The sequence below is a fragment of the Dendrobates tinctorius genome, unplaced genomic scaffold (genome assembly GCF_039654945.1).
Source record: "Dendrobates tinctorius isolate UK_male_01 unplaced genomic scaffold, ASM3965494v1 ptg000044l, whole genome shotgun sequence".
Taxonomy (NCBI): Eukaryota; Metazoa; Chordata; class Amphibia; order Anura; family Dendrobatidae; genus Dendrobates; species Dendrobates tinctorius.
This window is the reverse complement of record NW_027361712.1, coordinates 20,527,467-20,544,266: the sequence shown is the minus strand read 5'-3', so window position 1 is coordinate 20,544,266 and position 16,800 is coordinate 20,527,467. Positions and strand designations below refer to the sequence as shown.

The 16,800-nt window shown below is 42.8% G+C and overlaps 1 protein-coding gene across 6 annotated transcripts in view; it reads right to left on the bottom strand.

Moving 5' to 3' along the window:
- LOC141089114 (dehydrogenase/reductase SDR family member 4-like) overlaps positions 1 to 16,800 on the bottom strand; it is a 44,385-nt gene that overhangs the window by 9,447 nt on the left and 18,138 nt on the right. For all 6 annotated transcript variants that reach the window (XM_073575408.1, XM_073575411.1, XM_073575407.1 and 3 more), the window contains exon 6: positions 15,434 to 15,485. In XM_073575408.1, the coding sequence (XP_073431509.1) occupies positions 15,434 to 15,485 (52 nt within the window). The remainder of the gene's footprint in view (positions 1 to 15,433; positions 15,486 to 16,800) is intronic.

Here is a 16,800-nt window from a genome sequence, read left to right as displayed (position 1 = left end):
ACACACACATACAGGTATATATTACATAGTCTCCTTTATTATGTATATCCCAATCCCCCACACCCCTCATTGTCCTCCTCCCCTCGCATCCCATTATTGTCCTCTCCCCCACCTCCATCATTTTCTTCTCCACCACTATCTTTGCTTTCTCCCCCACCACTCCCATCATTGCCCATTCCACCACCTCCATCATTTCCTCCTCCTCCACCACCCCCATTTATTGCCCTTTCCACCACCACCATCATTGCATTCTCACCCACAACCCCATCATTGCCCTCTCGACCATCACCCCATCATTGTCTTCTCCCCATCACTGCCTTCTCCATCACCCCATCACTGCCTTCTCCCCATCACTCCCATCATTGCCTGCTCCATCACCCCATCACTCCCATCATTGTCTGCTCCATCACCCCATCATTGCCTGCTCCATCACCCCCATCATTGCCTGCTCCATCACGCCATCACTCCCATCATTGCCTTCTCCATCACCCCATCACTGCCTTCTCCATCACCCCATCACTGCCTTCTCCATCACCCCATCACTGCCTTCTCCATCACCCCCATCATTGCCTGCTCCATCACCCCATCACTCCCATCATTGCCTTCTCCATCACCCCATCACTGCCTTCTCCATCACCCCATCACTGCCTTCTCCATCACCCCATCACTGCCTGCTCCATCACCCCCATCACTCCCATCATTGTCTGCTCCTTCACCCCATCACTGCCTTCTAGACCATCACTCCCATCACTGCCTGCTCCATCATACACACAGACATACACACACAGAGACATACATACACACAAGACACCACCTCTCTCCTCTCACCTGTCCGCAGCATCACCAGCGCTTCCTCCCTCACACAGCAGCGGCGCTCCTCTGTGTGAAACAGGAAGCGCTCCGCTCCTGCTAATCACTCTTGCAGGCAGTGGAGCTGCCGTGATCGCATCGCTCCCTGCCTGCCGCTGCACTGCACTGCAGGGTGGAATTGCTGCTGCCGCGCCGCCCCCACACACATGCCGCCTGGGGCGGACCGCCCCCCCCACGCTACGCCACTGCTCGTATGCTTCATAATAGTGAGATCACAGACGTCCATGCAAGCATCATGCGACGCATGTTACACAAGTCTGAAATGATGGCCGAAAAAAGGTTTAGAAGCCTCAAATTCAATATTGTCATAAGAAGTGTCAGCTCAAGTTTGTAAGCAAGTACGAAAAGTGGACAGTAGAAGATTGGAAATGGGTTATTTGGAGAAAAGAGATGACAGTCAATAGACTAGGCTCTGATGAGTGCAAATAGGTCTGGAAGAAACAAGGGAAAAGGGGCTAACGAATAGAGAAACTGAAAGCACTGTCAAGTTCAGTGGAGGAAGCCTGGTGATATGGGGTTGTCTCACAGGATCGATGGTGGTCTCAGTGCTAAGTTATAAGAGTTACAGGACGAGTTACTTCACACACTCGAGTACTATGGGTATGAAAAGGACAACAACCCGAAGCATACATTGAGACTGGCAAAGGAATGGTTCAATAACAATGAAGTAGAGTGGCCCCAGTCCCCATACCTCAACCCAACACTTGTGGGTAGAGTTGAAAAAATAACCATATACATACCCAAGTCGACCAATATGCACCAACTTTGGGAATGTGTACAAGAGACCTGGGTTCAGGCTTCGGTCGAGACATACTTGAATCTGATCGACAGCATGTCCAGAAAAATTCAGCGTTGAAAGCCAAAAGATGAATTTACAAAATAATAACAAAAATTTTAATTTTAGGAGCAAAACAAGTAACAATGAAGCGACATTACAAGGATCTGCATAACTAATCATATGCTAAATAGTTGCATGTCAAATTTCTGTATGAGATAGCCAAGATGATTGCCTATAAATGATGGCAGTCTCACGCTTGAAGCTGTATTGGATGGTGAGATATGTAGTCAAAGTCAAACCTGGAAAACATTGTTACCCTTTTGTTTGTCAGTGTATGTGCCCTTTGCAGACCCATATCTTATTATAATGCACAATTCCACCTGCTTTGGAAGTGGGGCCCCTTACTACTTGAGTCCATGGGTTGCACCAATGGTATATACGCCCACACACAGCCATAAAGTGGATATAGAAAAGCTATACAACCGTGTTAAAATGTCACCTTTTGTCATGTAAGAAAAAATTATACCAAAAGGTATTCTTTCAGAACTTTTTCCATGTTTAATGTCACCCAAAATCTGGACAAATCCATTGAGAAAATAACAAATCATTTTTAGGTTGAAAATAAAGATAACAAAACTAAAATAATGTGGTTGCATAAGTGAGAACACCCTCTTATTAGGCCCGGATTGGTAATATGCCCAAACGGGCATTTTCCCACTGGGCTGCTGTCATGTGGGCTGCGCTCAGCTGATGCGGCCACTGGCCTGGCTGTTATTCCTGCCGCCAGCCCTCTGCGCGCACTGCAGGGAGATATGCGGCCACGCACCCCATCCTCGCCCTTGCTTGAGACACCCCCCCCCGCAGCCACTCACAGCGTCGCTTGCCTGCTCTCTGTACACAGGACCTGTGATGAGGTCACAGGAGGGGAGGAGTCAGGGGTCACATGATCAGGAGCCCTTGTCCAGGCCCCTGATCATGTGACCGCTCACTCCGCCCCTCCTGTGACCTCATCACAGGTCCTGTGTGCACAGCCCTGCCTCTTGGTGTCTGCCGGACTCTGCTGTGCTGGTTGTCATGGTGCTGGATGAGGCAAGTATGTGTGGGGTCAGGAGGGGTTTACAGGGTAGATGTAGCAGAGCCGTGTGTGTACGAGGTGTACGGAGCGGAGCCGTGTGTGTACGAGGTGTACGGAGCGGAGCCGTGTGTGTACGAGGTGTACGGAGCGGAGCCGTGTGTGTACGAGGTGTACGGAGCGGAGCCGTGTGTGTACGAGGTGTACGGAGCGGAGCCGTGTGTGTACGAGGTGTACGGAGCGGAGCCGTGTGTGTACGAGGTGTACGGAGCGGAGCCGTGTGTGTACGAGGTGTACGGAGCGGAGCCGTGTGTGTACGAGGTGTACGGAGCGGAGCCGTGTGTGTACGGAGCGGAGCCGTGTGTGTATGAGGTGTACAGAACGGAGCCGCGTGTACGAGGTGTACGGAGAGGAGCCGCGCGTGCACGAGGTGTACGGAGCGGAGCCATTTGTGTACGGGATGTACGGAGCGGAGCCAAGTGTGTACGAAGCATACAAAGCGGGCTTTTCCCACGGACACAGAAGTACACGGCGCAGCCCTGAGGAGCATTTTAAAACTCACACATGACGTTCCACTGGAAGTGATGTGCTGGAAGCTGACCGGACATGAGATAATTTCATGAGGAGATTGTGACGGAACTAGGAATGCTTCAGTTCCATCACCATGTCCTCCTCCGACAGCGCAGACAGCAGGATCACCTTGGAATCAGGGATGTGAGCGGATCATGATATGTCCTGCATCGGGAGGCTCAGGTGGGCACTACAATGGGAGCCGAGCTGCAACAGTATCTTTATAGAATCTTTCTTTATTTCTTTCTCATTCTCTGTTCTGTCTTTCCCTTATTTTCTCTCTCTGTTCTTTCTCTCTAATCTTTCTTTCTCTCTGTTCTTTCTTTCTCTCTGTTCTTTCTTTTCTTTACTTCTTCTTTATCATTGCCAATGATAAAGGTCTAGCCGAAACGCGTCTTGCCGTGCGCACTACAGCAGTAATTTTTTCCTATCTCTACCTATATTTATAATATGCTGCTATGGATAAATATTTTTAAACTACGTTTGAAATAAAGAAAAAGATTTTTTATGTACTTCAAACTTGGCTCGCTGGATTTATCTCCTTTTCGCATTTATTGTTGGCAAGAGCTCCTGTCATTTATCCGTTGCTGAGAGCCTATACAGTATAGCAGCTTATCTTTTGAACCAACCGGGTAAGCTGGCATTTTTTCTTTTTTATTGTCCCATTATTTATAGTGGTTCTGATTAACCCCATATAACATTTAGCTGTTCTAGCAGGATTTTCCTGACATTTTCTTAGTTGCCTTTTACAGCAAAAGCCAGAGTCCACAAACAGCTTATAACACACCAAAGAGATCAAACTGTTGAAAGCTGTCAGTAAAGAGAAAGATTTTACAAGGCCTTAAGGGCATGTCACACTAAGCGATATTGGTAGCAATATCGCTATAACGTCACTGGTTTTTGTGACGTTATAGCGATATTGCTAGTGATATCGCTATGTCTGAAACTTACCTCTGACCGCTCCCCCGCTGGTTATCGCTGATCGCGCGAGAACGTCCTGGGCCGTTTCTCGGCGTCAGCTTCCTGCTGTGAAGACGAGCGACGCATGGACGCGGGCAGGAGGACGCAGGATCGCCTCGTCTGACAGGTAAGTAGCGACCTCCGACCCCTGCGATGTCGCTGGTGAGATCTGCCTGTGTGGCAGCTCACTAGCGACCACTTAGCGATGTACCAGCGATCCTGACCGTGTCATATCGCTGGTCGGGATCGCTGGTACATTGCTAAGTGTGACAGTACCTTTAGATTTATCATGGATCACTGAAGACAGTCATCAAGAAGTCACTTAAATTTGACACAGTGACATTATCTAGAATTAGATATCAAAAAGTGATGAAAAGAAAAGAAAATTGGTCCAGGAGGTTGCCCAGAGAGGTACAGCAACATTAAAGGAGCTGCAAGAAATTCAGTTAAGTACTAGTGATGAGTGAATGTGCTCGGAGAAGGCGTTATCCAAGCATGCTTGTGTGCTGAGTGTCTCTCTGCTATTCGACAGCTGCCACACATGCATGGATTGTCTGTTGGTTGCCAATGTCTAGTATTCTTCATATGTCTGGCCTGTGGGAGTAGAGTGGCAAGGCGGAAGACTTTTCTTACAAAGAAAAAAAAAATTATGCTTTGCCAAAACCTGCATCAGTTTTGTAAAAACATAGATGTTTTTCTTTATAAAATATTAGAACATGTTAAAAAGACATATAACCCACCTTTGCCAAAGCTGAAGATGAATTTCACCTTACAGCATGACAACAACCCTATGCACACCTCCATGTCAACAAAGGAATGGCTTCGCCAGAAGATCACAGATTTGGAATGGTCCTGTCTATGTATTTGTCTAGCTAGAAACAGACAGACAAATACATAGACAGACAGACAACCACAAGAAAAAAAAAGACAATACTTAAGTGTAAAGTGAAGTGTATTTTTGTTGGTCTGTGTTGAAAAAATGGAAACGATTGGAAAAAGGAAATAACATTTATACAGTACTTTATCTCAAATAATTAAATGGGACCTGCCATGAAGATTTTATACCTAAAACTAATGGCATAGGTGAACAGGCGATTTTGCCCATGACACAGGTCGTCCAATGCAGATGAATGGGATCACATTGTTATTCCTAGGGTACCAAGACAGCGTCAAATAACTTACAAAAAGTCAGCACTAGTTGGATTTTTTATTAACTTTCCTGTTGCGGCCACATTATGTTGTTATATAGCAGCACAAAATGACCTATGACTGTGTGAGTCAGTGAATTAGTAATCCAATATACAGCGGGTGAAATAAGTATTGACACCTCACTGATTTTACCATCATGAGAGGCTTCTTGTGTGGCACTTTGGTAATGAGACAACTTTTTATAAGCCATTTGAACCAGCTGATATTTTTTACTACGTGGCAGGACTGCTTTAGAATTACTTATAAGATTTCAGCTGGTGTCATGATTTTCCATGGCTTTTGCAAATCTCTTTCTTCATGTGTTCAGTACTTTATAAATATAAAGATATGGGCTGAAAAGCCCTAGCCAGCTCACCAACCAAACAGCCGGAGCACGGAACCTCGTCTGGACTTCAGCGAAGCATCGACTGAAGACAAAAAAGGGATCGTTCCAGCTACTAAAAAACTTGCTTTATTGAAGAAAATTTAAAACAACAGCATGTCGGCTTTCTCCTCTCCAGCAAAGGATATGCTGGGGACACTAGAAACAGCTACGCGTTTCGATCCACTAAGGATCTTTTTCACAGCTGTGCCCCCCAGCGTATCCTTTGCTGGAGTGGAGATAGCCGACATGCTGTTATTTTAAATTTTCTTCAATAAAGCAATTTTTTTAGTAGCTGGAATGATCCCTTTTTTTTTTCGTTCAATACTTTATCCCTGTCTCATTTCTTATTATTACACAGTCTAATTTATGGCCATCTATGGTTCGATTTCTTGGCAGTGTGGATTGGATAGGTTGTTACAGATATCTGCTGAGAATTTCACGTCAATAGCACCTTTACAGATATATTTACTTAGAAAATTGGTGACGTGTTCAATACTTATTTACCCACTGTACGGTGCTAACGACAGGGAAAACTGCTCAGCAATGTTTAAAATAGCAGATCAAAGTAACTCGCCCCAAACAAGTCGCCTCTTGTCTTGCCCACTTGGCTGCTTTGTTTTTAATAATTTAAAATATAATATTATATTAATGTCTGTCTTTTTTTTTTTTTTTTTTTTTTACAAAATATGTAATACAGGTTTTGGTGTTGTCTCTGGTGTCCACCATTGCCTCTTTGTATGCTCTATTTCTTGTCATAGTTATATAGCTTTTGACAGTTTTTGGAAACAATGATAAGAGCTCATGCGAACCCCCAATTTTTGCGTACAAGTGCTATTTGTTATTTTGGAAGTCAAATGTGTCGAGGTGAAGGTGGAATGGGGCCGGTGACCCCAGAACCAAGGCAAGAGAGATTCACCGCACACTCTGTTTTTGGTAGTGCAAGTTTCTTTATTTCATGAGAACAAACAAAAATGAATGGTGGCTGCAAGATATGCATCAAAGTAAGGACATTTCGACCCCACTGGGGTCTTTATCACAATGTCGCTACAAAAAGAGGAAAGTATAAGTGAATAATACAATAGTCACAGGGCATCAATCAACAATATGCATTAGATATCACATAACATTCAAATGTATAGATAAGGTGTTGTACAAAAGTACAATATACTGTATACAAGCAAATGACAACCAGGAGTATTGTGAAAAGTTCCAAAAAATATTAAATAAGTGCTCATCGGACATTATCATCTACACAGTTGAACACCTCTAGAAAGCCATCACAGAAACACAACAAAAAATTTCTGCAACTGAAACCCAACTTTTGGCCACTCACTCTTCACCAGATTGGAACAAAACTGAGAAGATACTTCAGAAGCACCATAAATATCTACAAGAATAGAGACGTCAGAAATTTCAGCTAGACACCGAGGATTACATTCACAACCGAGTGTATCAAAAGGAACGACTCTGCATCCATAAGAACATGGTGTCGAAAAACAGGACCCCACCGCTATGGCTCTTTCAGCTACGTGAGTGACACTTCAACAGGAACAAGCTGACCGCGTTTTTTTACAGAAAGGCCACAGGGGAGAACACCACGGAAACCAACCTGTTGATCTATCCACACATCCAAGTGATTGAATGACCACCTGATCCCAGGTAAGTCACCTAACCTGGTTGTGAACATTTCCAGTTACACCTCTCCTCTGGGGAACTAACTATGTTACAGAAGGGATTATCCTTCTGTTCAACATCAACCTGGGACTCTTTCCAGTTGGAGAAGGACCTGCCGCAGTTTTACCACTAGAAAACGTCTGAAAAACTTGTCTAAAGAGACCTCTATTAAGTATTAACAGAGTACTTCCTCCAGCGGGGTCTTCTCTTCCAGAGCACTCTATTTCTCAAATGGCATTGCGCAACCCCAGTTCGTTGAACCCAACACTTAACAACCATGTGGCCGAGACCCTCATTAACCTTATTGATAGGGATATAAAAATACAACTCCACCCACAGAGCTTAGGGCTTTTTTCCTACACACCAGAACCTCTCCACTGACAAAAAAACCTTGCCATTGAGTCTTTAAAAAATAACAAAAACATCTTTATAAAACCTGCCGACAAAGGGGGAGCCCTAATGGTCATGGACTTAGAAAACAATCGACAACTGTCTGACACCAACACCTACAGAACAATTGCTTTTGACCCTACCAATGATATAAGGCTGGTTTCACATTTGCGCTTTTGTGCGCAGCGCATCGTGCGCACCCATGCGCATGCGCACTGCACACCTATGTTTAACATGACGTGCGCATGGTCTTGTGCACACTTGCGTTTTCGTGCGCATGCGTTTTTTTGTCTTTTGCGCCAGGCGCGCCAGACGCAACATGTTGGATTTTTTGGTGCGCCCTGTCTCGGCAAAAAAACGCATGCGCACGCTTGCGCACGGAATGCGCAAAAACAACACATTGAAGTCTATGGGAACGCATGCGTGCACATGGTCTTGCGCACGGTTGCGTTTTTTTGCGCATGCGTTTTTTAGTGAAACAAGTCTAGAATGTTCTCTAGACAATGGAAAAAATGTCACACCTAAAAACGCATGTGCATAAAAAAACGCAAATGCATGCAAAAACGCATGTAAAACGCAAGCAACGCTGCGTTTTTTTGACGCATCAGCGTGCGCATGATGTTAAAAAAACACGCGTTTGTTTTGCGTTTTCCTTTGCGTTTTTTATGCGCACGATGCGCTGCGCAAAAAAACGCTAATGTGAAACTAGCCTAAGATCCAAAATTCAACAAATCCTTACCACATACTTGGATAAAAAAAACAATTGACCAGAAAACTGCCACTTTTCTGACAAACCTGTATCCCATCACCCCAGTTTATGTCTTACCTAAGATATACAAATCACTCAGCCATTCACCCGGCTGCTCAATAGTAGCAGCTACAGACTATCCTGTCACACCACTATCAATATTCCTAGAAAAGTTTCTCGCTCCACTAACTAAAACCACATGTTCCTTTTTGTTAGACAAAGGCCACTTCATCCAAATTATCAGGAATCTCACCTCATTACACCCTGACAGCATCTTAGTCACATTTGATGTACAGTTGTGGCCAAAAGTATTGACACCCCTGCAATTCTGTCAGATAACTCAGTTTCTTCCTGAAAATGATTGCAATCACAAATTCTTTGGTATTATTATCTTCATTTAATTTGTCTTAAATGAAAAAACACAAAAGATAATGAAGCAAAAAGCAAAACATTGATCATTTCACACAAAACACCAAAAATGGGCACCCTCAGCCTAATACTTGGTTGCACAACCTTTAGCCAAAATAACTGCGACCAACCGCTTCCGGTAACCATCAAAGAGTTTCTTACAATGCTCTGCTGGAATTTTAGACCATTCTTCTTTGGCAAACTGCTCCAGGTCCCTGATATTTGAAGGGTGCCTTCTCCAAACTGCCATTTTTAGATCTCTCCACAGGTGTTGTATGGGATTCAGGTCTGGACTCATTGCTGGCCACCTTAGAAGTCTCCAGTACTTTCTCTCCAACCTTTTCTAGCGCTTTTTGAAGTGTGTTTTGGGGTCATTGTCCTGCTGGAAGACCCATGACCTCTGAGGGAGACCCAGCTTTCTCACACTGGGCCCTACATTATGCTGCAAAATTTGTTGGTAGTCTTCAGACTTCATAATGCCATGCACATGGTCAAGCAGTCCAGTGCCAGAGGCAGCAAAGCAACCCCAAAACATCAGGGAACCTCCGACTGTAGGGACCGTGTTTTTTTCTTTGAATGCCTCTTTTTTTCTCCTGTAAACTCTATATTGATGCCTTTGCCCAAAAAGCTCTACTTTTGTCTCATCTGACCAGAGAACATTCTTCCAAAACGTTTTAGGCTTTTTCAGGTAAGTTTTGGCAAACTCCAGCCTGGCTTTTTATGTCTCGGGGTAAGAAGTGGGGTCTTCCTGGGTCTCCTACCATACAGTCCCTTTTCATTCAGACGCCGACGGATAGTACGGGTTGACACTGTTGTACCCTCGGACTGCAGGGCAGCTTGAACTTGTTTGGATATTAGTCAAGGTCCTTTATCCAACATCCGCACAATCTTGCGTTAAAATCTCTTGCCAATTTTTCTTTTCCGTCCACATCTAGGGAGGTTAGCCACAGTGCCATGGGCTTTAAACTTCTTGATGACACTGCGCACAGTAGACACAGGAACATTCAGGTCTTTGGAGATGGACTTGTAGCCTTGAGATTGCTCATGCTTCCTCACAATTTGGTTTCTCAAGTCCTCAGACAGTTCTTTGGTATTCTTTCTTTTCTCCATGCTCAATGTGGTACACACAAGGACACAGGACAGAGGTTGAGTCAACTTTAATCCATGTCAACTGGCTGCAAGTGTGATTTAGTTATTGCCAACATGTTAGGTGCCACAGGTAAGTTACAGGTGCTGTTAATTACACAAATTAGAGAAGCATCACATGATTTTTCGAACAGTGCCAACACTTTTGTCCACCCCCTTTTTTGTGTTTGGTGTGGAATTATTTCCAATTTGGCTTTAGGACAATTCTTTTTGTTTTTTCATTTAAGACAAATTAAATGAAGATAATAATACCAAAGAATTTGTGTTTGCAATCATTTTCAGGAAGAAACTGAGTGTTATCTGACAGAATTGCAGGGGTGTCATTACTTTTGGCCACAACTGTAAATAGTCTTAACACCTCCATTCTCATGACAAGGGCATCAATGCGGTAACATACATGCTATCCAAATGCACATAAGACAACGACTCTGTACAACTATGCATGGACCTCCTAAAACTAGTGCTATATGAAAGTTTCTATTTCGTGACATCTTTTATGTCCAAGTGTGCGGCACTGCGATGCACTTGAACGAAGCTCCAGCTTATGCAAATTGCTACTTTTTGAGGAACACCACATCTACACCAATGGCCTATTTCAGCAACATTCCACGTTGTGGTACAGATATATAGATGGTATCTTCTCAATCTGGTACAGATCACTTAATTCACTTGAATCCTTCTTCTCTTACCTCAACCAGGTTAGAGCTGAGCTACAATTTACACTAAACTATTGCACAAACCAGATATCATTCCTGCATACACTGGTTGTGAAGGATCCCTCGGGTACCATTTCATCAGATTTCTTTACCAAAACCACATATCACAACAGCTTACTGCACTACTCTAGCTGCCTCCCCCCAAAAAAAAAACAAAAAAAAAAAAAAAACACTAAAACCAGCCACCCATGCTCCCATTTTCAAACAGCTTCTTGTATGGTCAGGGACAAAAACTTATTACCAAGAAGACTTAATGAAATGTCACTAAAATTTCAAGAAAGGTACTACCCGGTGACACTGCTAACCAAGAGGAGAATAGAGCGCTTATCCCACAGCCTACCTCTCTCCCCAAACTTCGAGGAGAAAGGATACCATTTGTATATGTGTATCATCCATTGATGCCAAAAATATATGCCATTATCAAGAAACACTGGCTATTACTAGCAAGGGCATATCCCAACATCGAGGTATTTAAGACACCGGCCCTTATGTGGTCCAAAAGACCTTGCAATATTCTCGATAATCTGGTGAGAGCAGACATAGGGAGCACTGCCAAACAACCTATCCAACGCGTCCTCAGTTCGCGGAGGCTGGGTACATTTCCCTGTCTCAGCTGTGCGGCATGTTTAATTATGACACTAAATCCGAGACTGTGACTCAACCTCGGACAGGGAAATCACACACAATAAAAGGCTATTACACGTGCAACTCGAACTTTGTTATTTACGTCATCAAATGCCCCTGTGGCCTCCTATATATCGGGAAGACAACGCAGCACGTAAGAGATTGAATCACAAGCCACAAGTCTACTATCCGCTGCGGGAAAACCTGGCTGCCCCTACCTGACCATTTCACTAATGCCAGACACTATGTGCCACAATTGCGATTTCAAATCATAGAACAAGTCCACAGGCCCAGACGCGACGGCAACATATACAGCTACTCAAGTGCAGGGAAGCATGTTGGATCCATACCCTTCAAACCCTGACCCATAAGGGACTCAATAGGGAAATTGATTGGCTCCTTCAATCACTATTTTCTTTTCCTCCCCGCAGACATGCTGAGATATCCATACTATCTTGGTAAGTACCTTTGGATAAATGAGTTGGCATGTCCCTCAAGAAAACCACAGGAATACACCAAACACCATTGCATAATGGTGTATAACATGACATGCTGTCGCCATACTATGGCCTTTACAATTTTTTAATATTTTTCCCTCCCCCTCTTTTTTCCCCCATCCATTTGAGGTCCTCTCCATAGAGATGCAATTCAAGTTTAGCCCTCAGAAAGTGCATCCTCTCATTCCATGTACTCCTTATGTGCCTGAACTCCAAGCAGCTATACTCAATACTACAGGCACAATTACGCTCAGATGTTTTTCTCCACACACAGCAGCACCGTGGCTCCTATAGCAATGGCCATACACAGACACATCATATTTATATATCATGTGACACCTTTTCTGGTCTCAGGGAGTGTTTCTGCTCCCATGGCAACATGCGCACGCACGCATCCAGACAGGCCGCGTCACAAAGGGTGATGTCAATTCCGGTGGGCGGAACCCCCGAGTCACACTTCCGGTCCAGCGGTACACGCTAATATTTAACCAGGTCAGACATCATCAGATGGCAACCACCCAGCAGATTAACACAAGCGCAGAAGCGCCAAGAGAGCCATGAAAACGCAGATAACTACTGCAGGCCGGTTAGTGTTAGCCGCTATGACACCAACTTCATACATGTCTCATAAACTGTCATTACTTTACAGCATTAACTGCAACCCTTCTCCTTCAAATATACCCCGTCTATTTCAACTACCAAAGTAAGCTTTCTGCATATATTTACCTTCATTTTTGCGTAATCCCTTAACCTGAGACTGAGGTAATGTGATAGACAGGCCTCTATTCCTTATATTTAAAGACTCTACAGAAACAGGGTCTGTTCCTTTTGATTGGCAGCAAGCAAATGTGGTACCAATATTCAAAAAGGGTGTAAAAGGGAACCTGGAAACTATAGGCCGGTAAGCTTAACATCTGTTGTGTGTAAAATTATTGAAGGGTTTCTAAGGGATACCATTATGGAATATCTCAATGTTAATAAATGTTTAACTCCATATCAACATGGATTTATGAAGGATCGCTCCTGTCAAACTAACCTGATCAGCTTCTATGAGGATGTAAGCTCTCAAATGGCCAAGGAGAATCATTGGATGTCATTTATCTCGACTTCTCTAAAGCATTTGACACTGTCCCACATAAAAGATTGGTAAGTAAGATGAGAAAGCTTGGGCTAGGGGAAAATGTGTGTAGATGGGTAGGTAGCTGGCTTAGTGATAGAAAACAAAGAGTGGTAAATTAATGGTGCATACTCAGATTGGGCCAGGGTTACTAGTGGGGTACCACAGGGTTCTGTATTGGGCCCCCTACTATTTAATATATTTATTAATGATCTAGTGGATGGCTTACACAGTAAAATATCAGTATTTGCAGATGATACAAAACTATGTAACTATGTGGCAAATGAGGTTTAACACAGATAAGTGTAAGGTTATGCACATGGGAAGGAGAAACAGATGCTACAATTACTTACTAAATGGGAAACTGATGGGGAAATCAGACCTGGAAAAAGACTTAGACATCTTAGTCAATAAGGAGCTAAATTGGAGTGCCCAGTGTCAGGCAGCTGCCACCAAAGCAAATAGAGTCATGGGATGCATTAGAAGAGGTCTGGGGACACGAGATGAAAACATAATTCTCCCTCTGTACAAATCACTCGTCAGACCACACTTGGAGTATTGTGTGCAATTTTGGACGCCGGTGCTCAAGAAAGACATTACTGAACTTGAAAGGGTTCAAAGGCGGGCTACTAAAATGATAAATGTAGTTGGTTCACTACAATACCCAGAAAGGTTATCAAAATTAGGTCTATTTACTCTAGAAAAGAGAAGACTTAGGGGAGACTTAATATATATGTACTAGTATATCAGAGGGCAATACAGAGATCTCTCCAATGAACTGTTTGTACCAAGGACTGTGACAAGAACAAGGGGGCATTCTCTTCGTTTGGAGGAAAGACAATTTCTGCACCAGCATAGAAGAGGGTTCTTCATGGTAAGAGCAGTGAGGCTCTGGAATTCTCTTCCTGAGGAAGTGGTGATGGCCAACTCACTGAATGAATTTAAGAAAGGAATGGATGCTTTTCTTGTGAGTAACAGTATAGAAGGTTACGAATAACATAATATTATAGGTAGATGGTTGACCCAGCTTAGGGGAAGGAATTTTTTTTCCCTATGGAGAAAATTGGCTTCTGCTCTGTGGGTTTTTTGCCTTCTCCAGGATCAACAATGCAGAACAGCTGCACTAAAAATAGGCTGAACTAGATGGACATAAGGTCTTCCTTCAGCCTTCAAAACTATGTTACTATGGTTTAAATACTGGAATATTGCGGTATCTATATGCTATGTATATGCACATGACTGCATTAGGACACTAACCGTCATGTTCCATTTGAACCCTCAGGCTAATTGCCTTATCATGTGATGTTTCACCCAGTTTTCTTATTTTGCTTTATTTTAATTTTTGCTTCCAGTTTGCATGACTGTTACATTTGCTTGTATATATTGTACGTCTGTACAACACGTCAACACCTTAACTATACATTTGAATCTTATGGCATATCTAATGCATATTGTTGATTTATGCCCTGTTATATTATTCATCTATACTGTTCTCTTTTTTTTGCAGCGACATTGTGATAAAGACCCCAGTGGGGTCGAAACGTCCTTAGGTTGTTGCATATCTTGCAGCCACCATTCATTTTTGTTTGTTCTCACGAAATAAAGAAACCTGAACTACCAAAAACAGGGTGTGCGGTGAACCTCTCTAGCCCTATTCGTGATTTTCATAGATAGCACTCCTACTACCTGTGATAGTTCATGGGGCCATTCACATGTCCATGATTTTCCATTTCTGGAAAATAGCGAAGACATGTTCGGTTTTGATTCGAGGGTCGGCTCAAAGTCTGCAATGCAAGTCAATGGGTCAGTGAAAAAATTGGACTGCACTCAGATGACATCTGAGTGCAGTCCGATTTTTACAGTCTGTCTGAATGGAGAAGGTGGAGACATTTTTTTGTATTATATCTCCACGTATGATAAGGGCAGATGACACGTGTATCACACTATGATCAAACTCTGAGGAGAGTCTGATTAGAATAATCAGTCCTATTTCCTTGTACACAAGAAAATCGTATGCCTAGATGAGCCCTAAAACTGATTAAAAATAATAGAAGTACAAGGGAAGAACTATATGGGGCCAATTTATCGAGCCTTTTCACTAGAAAAGTCACTAGAACACTGCTAATTTTTACGCATTGAGTAAGTTGCACAACGATTTTTATTTTTGCGCAATTACACCCTATATATTTTTTATCAGATCCATTTCTGACTTGGGCTCAGAACTACTTTATTAGTTCTAGCATATGTGATTTCAGATATAGTAAAAACATTGAAAAGAATATTTACTTACGGGAAATGGGATAAACCCTCCAATAGATGAGACAATCACAATACTACCACCGCTGTGGAAACAAAACACAGTTATGCTGTAGTGCCTGGTAAGTAGTAATCCATATTATTACTGGTTGAATGGTAGCGGTCCCCACAGAAAAACCCATCACCTTAAATTGAAATCCGGAGACAAACTTATATCTCCTGGGCCCCAATGCAAAAACTGCAGCCGGGCTCCCACCTACCCAGCACCATTTAGAATATTGGTTTTGTGCAGTGACAGACCCAAAGTCTCTGCTGACATCCTCAATTTTCTTTTATACACCACAATGAAAATATACAGTGCACTATGTTTTAGCCAATGATAGTACATTATATACGGATTTTAGTAATAACTGATTGCTACTTTAGTATGTTATTCATCTTAGCTAAGACAAGTCATAAGCCTCGATTCATCGAATGCTTTTGCCAGAGGTCTGGCATTAAACAAGATTAAAAGTCGCAAAACTTTTGCATCTCGAAGTTGTGCAAAAACATTACAATTTCTGGCATTTGCACTCCAATCCAGGCCAAAACCTCAAAATTGGGCTGATCATGGGCAGGACAAGACGTGGACAGGTCTACTCAACAAATTCTTCAAAAGTTACGATCCTTTAATGGCAAAACCTAAAGTAAAAACAAAATGCGCAAACACCCTGCAGTAAATAAAAAGATAGCAATAGTGCATGAAAATACCATAACTAAGTACCCTAACAATATTTTGATAAAAAAATGTAAACATAAAAGCCATCTCACCACGTCAAGGTGACCCTATTCGGGACAGTTTAACTTCTAGTATTAAAACCTTACCATATGTCAAATGACGTAAATCTGAATAAGGTACAAGCAGGACATATACCCCAACTAATGGACACCCAGCCGTGGGGAGCTAGATACACAATGTCTAGCTCAAAAAAAAAAAAAAAAAGGGGAGGCCATGCCCTTGTGGGCACTGAGTGCAAGCAAGTTGCATGCATACCAACTGATATTCCAGTTCATCTCTTTAGATTTTTGTCTCAGGTTTTTGCACTCAGTGCACACAAGGATGTGGCCTCCCTTTTCTTAGAACTGGAAATTACGTTTATATAGCTCTCCATAACTGAGTGTCCATTAGTCGGGATCTCCATCTTGCTTGGCTCTTATTCACATTTATGTCATTTGACATATGTAAAGATTTTAAAACTGGAGGTTAGGACCGTCCCAAATAGGGTCACCTTGACGTGATGATATGGCTTTTACAGGTTTTTTTTAATCAAAATTATGATAAAGTACCCTGTGTTATTTTCATGTACTATTGTTATTTATTTACTGCAGGGTATTAATTAATTTTGTTTTTATCTTAGGTTT